Source organism: Cebus imitator, unplaced genomic scaffold (assembly GCF_001604975.1).
Source record: "Cebus imitator isolate Cc_AM_T3 unplaced genomic scaffold, Cebus_imitator-1.0 Scaffold520, whole genome shotgun sequence".
NCBI classification, from domain to species: Eukaryota; Metazoa; Chordata; class Mammalia; order Primates; family Cebidae; genus Cebus; species Cebus imitator.
Window position 1 is genome coordinate 635,799 of NW_016107835.1, and position 2,902 is coordinate 638,700.

At 42.7% G+C, this 2,902-nt stretch overlaps 1 protein-coding gene across 1 annotated transcript in view; it reads right to left on the reverse strand.

Annotated features, from left to right (window-relative positions):
* Positions 1-232: 232 nt before the first annotated feature.
* Positions 233-2,902, reverse strand: part of CCNB3 (cyclin B3) — an 82,761-nt gene continuing 80,091 nt past the window's right edge. The window contains exons 14-15 of the mRNA XM_037733372.1: positions 778-908; positions 233-542 (exon numbers count right to left, since the gene is read on the reverse strand). Of these exons, the coding sequence (XP_037589300.1) occupies positions 446-542; positions 778-908 (228 nt within the window). The 3' untranslated portion in view covers positions 233-445. The remainder of the gene's footprint in view (positions 543-777; positions 909-2,902) is intronic.

Below are 2,902 nucleotides of genomic sequence, written 5' to 3' on the forward strand. Positions count from 1 at the left end.
TGTCAGGTAAGGAGCTTTCTCCTTGGACTGGGCACCACCCCCACAGAATCCTCCTTCTACAGATCCATCCATCAGTTCAGTTAGCTCAATTCCTCTTACCATGAGGAGAAGGTTTCTAAACAGAAGAGGAAATTGGGTAATCTAGGCACTGGGGCTCAGCGTTGACTAGGAAGAAAAAAAAATTCTCGAGCTGTGCATGGGGCTCCTGAACAATAAGAGGGGATGTGAGCCATTTTAACAACAACCATTAATTTTTTATTAAATTTCTAGTCAAATATGACAATATTTTTTCTTTCATAAAAACAAACAACATAAATATTTATAGCATTATCAGTTAGGGAAAAGACAAACAGAGAGGAAAAATGAATAAAGGCGATCAGAAGACCAATTCAAACATAGAATAAAGATATCCTATTAACATGCATGCCTGGCCCTGAGGCTGCGGCTAGAGTACCGGGCCCTCAGCCATACAATCGTACTTCAGAATCTCCTCCAGCTTCAACATATCCAAGGTGGGGATTTTGGTGACTTCAAAGAAGACCCTGCAAAAGGAAGAAGGGTCTGCTCAGTATAGAATAGGGCAAAGACAATCAGGCTCCATGGAACAAATGGGACACAGGACCTTTGGTTCCCTATCTTGCTTTAACCCTAGAGTAGAAAAGAAGGTAAAAAATGCCTGAATCTTCTTCTCTTAAGTGAGGCTAGTCTGGGCCTAGTATTTTAAAGCTTCCCCGTGAATGAACACAAACTCAACCTCAGCTGAGGGTTGGTACTTACGGGTTAGAATACTTGGTATACACAGCCTTGAGATTATAGTAAGAAGTGAAAGTCAGCAGTTTGTTCAGCCGTCTGACCAGAGAGTAAAGCTCAGAGACCTTGTAGTCACTGTAATACTCCAGGATGGGAACCTGGAAGAAGCAGCACGAATAGTGATTTCTAATATAGGAAGCACACCCTTCCTCCATCTCTGCTATCTCAAATCCAAGCTTCCCATATATGGTTTAAGCAGAGATGACATTCAAAACATTTCAAAGATTCACACAGTATGGGCACTGATCAATAATTATACTATGTTATCTAGAAGAATAGGTTCCAGCTACATACTACTGGGATGGCTATATCCATATGTACCAGCTAGATATTAGCTCTTGGCCAGGCATGGTAGGGATCATGCCTGTAATCTCAGCACATTAGGAGCCCGAGGCAGGAGGACTGCTTGAACCCAGGAATTCAAGACCAACCTGGACAACATTGCAAAACCCTATCTCTATAAAAAAAAAATTTAAAAATTAGCTGGGCATGATGGTATGCACCTATGGTCTCAGCTACTTGGGAGGCTGAGGCAGGAGGATTGCTTGAACCCAGGAGTTGGAAGCTACAGTGAGCTATGATTGCACCACTGAACTCCAGCCTGAATGACAGAACAAGACCGTATCTCTTAAAAATATATACATTAGCCCTGGTCACAGATGTTCATGTAAATAGAAATCTACCAGTCCTAAGGAACAGGACTGATTTTGTAATTTACTCACTCTCAGGTCCAGAGCTAACAGCCAGGTAAACCCCAAAACAAAGTTTAGGTCCCAACTCAACAGCCAACATGAACTTAAGGTGGATCCTCCTCTCTGGCTCTAATTCAACAGGTTCATTTTCTCACTCAACTAAGAATCCTTATCATGTGGCAGAAGTGGTATAGCAGTGTTTAAGAGCAGAGGTCCTGGAGGCAAAATGCTTCAGGTCAAATTTCAGTTCACCTAACAGCTTGGCCTTGAGCCAGTTAATTAACCTCTTGGGGCCTCAGTTTCCCAATCTGCCAAACAGGGATTATTACAGTAATTTCATCATAGGATTAAATGTGTGTGTGTGTGTGTGTGTGTGTGTGTGTGTGTGTGTGTGTCACATAGAACAAAGTCTGGCACATAGTAAGTGCTAGAACAGAGTCTGGAACATAGTAAGTACCCAAACAATGCTAGCTAGGATTACCAAGACCTATATGTAGGATCCTGGGAACATAAAAATGAATGAGGCACCTGCCCTTGAGGAGTCTCTAGTCTAGTAGAGGAGACAGACATGCAAACAGAGTTACAAAATGTGTCATAAGTGCTATAATGGAAGTAAGCATAGGATACTGGAGGAACAGAGCACAGGACCCATGAACTCTGTCAGGAAAGTCACAGAAAGCTTCACAGAGGAGAGCATGTCCACAATGGGTGGTGAAGGGGGAGCTCAAAAGATAGAGAAAGAAAGGATTTATAAGTCAGTGGTTTCCTCAAAAAATGTCTCACATTATTTTCCTTGAACTCCTTTTTCTCAAGTGTCTTACCTAGAAGCCCAAATATCTTACCTGGAAGTGGGGGGTAGGAGCTAAGAAGCCCACAAATTTGGACCCCTTTATCTTTTACATGGTCCCTGGGACACTTCTGCAGGAAAACCAGGGCTCCCCCAAATACTGTTTGAAAACGACCACCACAGGTAAAGGGCAGTCATTGGCATGCTAAGTAGGGGAGTAACACAAGGGGTAATGGAGTAGACTGGGTGTGTTAAATAAGATTAAAAGGCCCCAGTGCCACTGTGTCAGTTCAGACCCTCAGTGTTTCACCTTGACTACATTATAATAGCCCACTCACTGGTGTTCCCACCTTCATACTCTCTCTCATCTACTCTACCTTCTTCTATATTGCTATACCAGTACTGTTTCTAAAACACACAAACAGGAGCAAGTCACTTCCTTGCCTAAAAAACCTTCAATGCCTTAGTGTAAAGTGGTCTCTCAGCATGGCATACAAGGCCTTTCATTCACAATCTGACCACAATCTACCATTCTGGTCTCATCTGTCACTATTAACATCATTAGCACCTCTCCATTTACCATACTCTCTGCTCTATCCATAGGGGATGCCTT